Here is a 2159-nt window from a genome sequence, read left to right as displayed (position 1 = left end):
AAAAATATCTGAGAGACGAGCCAGCTCGATTATTAAGATTACAAATAATCTTTTGTTCAATATATTTTGATATATGACCTGCAAAATGCTTATGTAAGGCAGTTACTGCAGTTGGAGAGAGTCTTATTTGTAAACATGTATTTTATTTTGTTTTCCACTTTTGTGAACACAACCTGAACACAGATGTTTAAGAACTAACCCAGCAGTTTGCCGATGTGTTTGTCTCCCACAGCTGCCCTTCTTCCTGTTGATCGCGCTGTCCATGTGCTTCATCTGTCTGCTCATTCCCGCAGGTAACGTGGATATTCCCTCAGCTCTCCTGGACGGGGGTGGGGATAGCGATCGCGCACAGAGCTCGGGGTAGTATTGTTGTTAAAACGTCTCGCTTGCATGGCCGATCCTTGCCTCTTGTTTTGCAGTTTTTGTTGTGAACGCTGCATGCATATTGAGCTTCTAGTATTATTGTAGATTTTGCCAGAGCAAACACAAGGTCTACCAAGAGTATGAATTTTAATCTTTTTAGCTCCCTACCTTTGCACTTACCAGTTTGACTTCTTTTGTTGCAGGATATAAGTATATTTTCTATATTATCATTGAGATCAGTCAAAGTATACTTTACTGAATCTCTATCAGTTTCTACGTATACATGTCGATCATATTTTTCTTGATGTCTTGACTGTAGTATTATTGATTTCAGACATAGAAGCCAAAGAAAACTTGCTATAGAAGAGCTTATACATATCATAATGAAGACATTCTAACAACATACAGACTACATGTAGCCCTAGTTCACCTTTATCCGCAGGGTAACCTACATGTTTATCCGTTGTTTTTTTATTACAGCAGATTAAGGGATATAAAGTCAGCCGACAGTGATTTAAAACTGAAATACAATGAAAATACTGCAATGTGAAAACACTGTCTATTGATTTCATGTCCCTAAATACACCGCTTTTAAAGCAACGGATATAGGTTACCCCACGTATAAAGGTCAACTATTCTTACATGTATATGACTGTGTAGCCTCACTCACATGCACCATCTTTTTCCCCCACAGCGGACTGGAGTCTGCAGCTGTTGTATGTGCTGTTCTGGGGCATGGCCAGCATCACCACCCTGGCTATAGTGTACTATAACGGCATCGAGTTTGTGGACAAACCCAAACTGACTCAGGCTAAAGCTAAGAGAGAATGAGATGAGGAGGGCTACAGGCTGTATTGTGAGATGATGGGGATTGGGCCAGGGGACTACGACAATCAGGACTCCCAAGCCAGGGTTCAAGTCCCAGAAGTCTTAGTCCTACATGTATGACAAAAGTGTTTACATTGGGGGGAGGGGGGTCATGAAATCGAGGTGAAATCGTTAGCATTGCTAGCAGTGAATTATCTGCACGAATACTATGCCGCTTGCTGAATTTAAAAGGGGATAGTCATGATTATCTTTCCTAAATGTAATGTAAATAGGAAAATAACTAGTGTCCAATTTTGTGCTACTTGTCAGGAAGATGTGCTTGGAAAGGCATCATGTGCAATGCAATAGGGGTGAGTGTGTGTACATGTACATGTCATGTACATTTATGGAAAAGTTAGAGTCAAGAGAGGCTACAGTACATGCATGATTGGACTTACACATGCAGACAGGTAGGCAAAGCAGTGGACAGAACGATCACAGAAGATCCTAGACTTAGTAGAAAGGTGGTGAATAAGTCCTAAACCATGATGTATTGATGATGACTTCTCGTAGCTGTGTTAGGCTATAGTTCTGATTGTGTTGTTGCTGGAACTGCCACAACACAAATATGAGCTATCAGATCTACATTCAACTTAGGGTGCCTTTGGCATTTTCAGAGCTCCAATTTGTATAAATTTTCAGCCTATGAACATAGAAATTCCGGTTTGTAGGTTGGGTAGTGCTAATCTTGATACTACAATTGTCAATGTGGCAGCGAGATATGGATATCATTAGGCCTAAATTGGGACATCCCAACCACAAAAAAGTCTATAATATACATGTATATCACCCATCCTACTGACAGACAGGTATAGTCAAAACAGTGCTAAAGATGATCATAACTATAAAAAAACTTAACTTTGGCATACATGTATCATCAAAGTGGAAAGTCCTTTTGCCTTGAAAGTGATGGTTTTACATACCATTTC

General features: G+C 40.0%; 1 protein-coding gene across 3 annotated transcripts in view; it reads left to right on the top strand.

The window, feature by feature from the left end:
• LOC118418697 (phosphatidylinositol-3-phosphatase SAC1-like) overlaps positions 1-1562 on the top strand; it is an 11962-nt gene extending 10400 nt beyond the window's left edge. Inside the window, exons 17-18 of one of the 3 annotated variants that reach the window (XM_035824753.1) lie at positions 294-360; positions 1058-1562. In XM_035824753.1, coding sequence (XP_035680646.1) covers positions 294-360; positions 1058-1194 — 204 coding nt within the window. In that variant the 3' untranslated portion in view covers positions 1195-1562. Of the gene's footprint in view, positions 1-232; positions 361-1057 lie in introns of all 3 variants that reach the window. The other 2 variants (XM_035824754.1, XM_035824752.1) reach the window with 2 other exon arrangements.
• The last annotated feature ends 597 nt before the right edge of the window (positions 1563-2159 follow it).

This window comes from Branchiostoma floridae, chromosome 6 (assembly GCF_000003815.2).
Source record: "Branchiostoma floridae strain S238N-H82 chromosome 6, Bfl_VNyyK, whole genome shotgun sequence".
Taxonomy (NCBI): domain Eukaryota; kingdom Metazoa; phylum Chordata; class Leptocardii; order Amphioxiformes; family Branchiostomatidae; genus Branchiostoma; species Branchiostoma floridae.
Note: the sequence above shows the minus strand (reverse complement) of the source record. Positions and strands in the feature narration are given on the sequence as shown.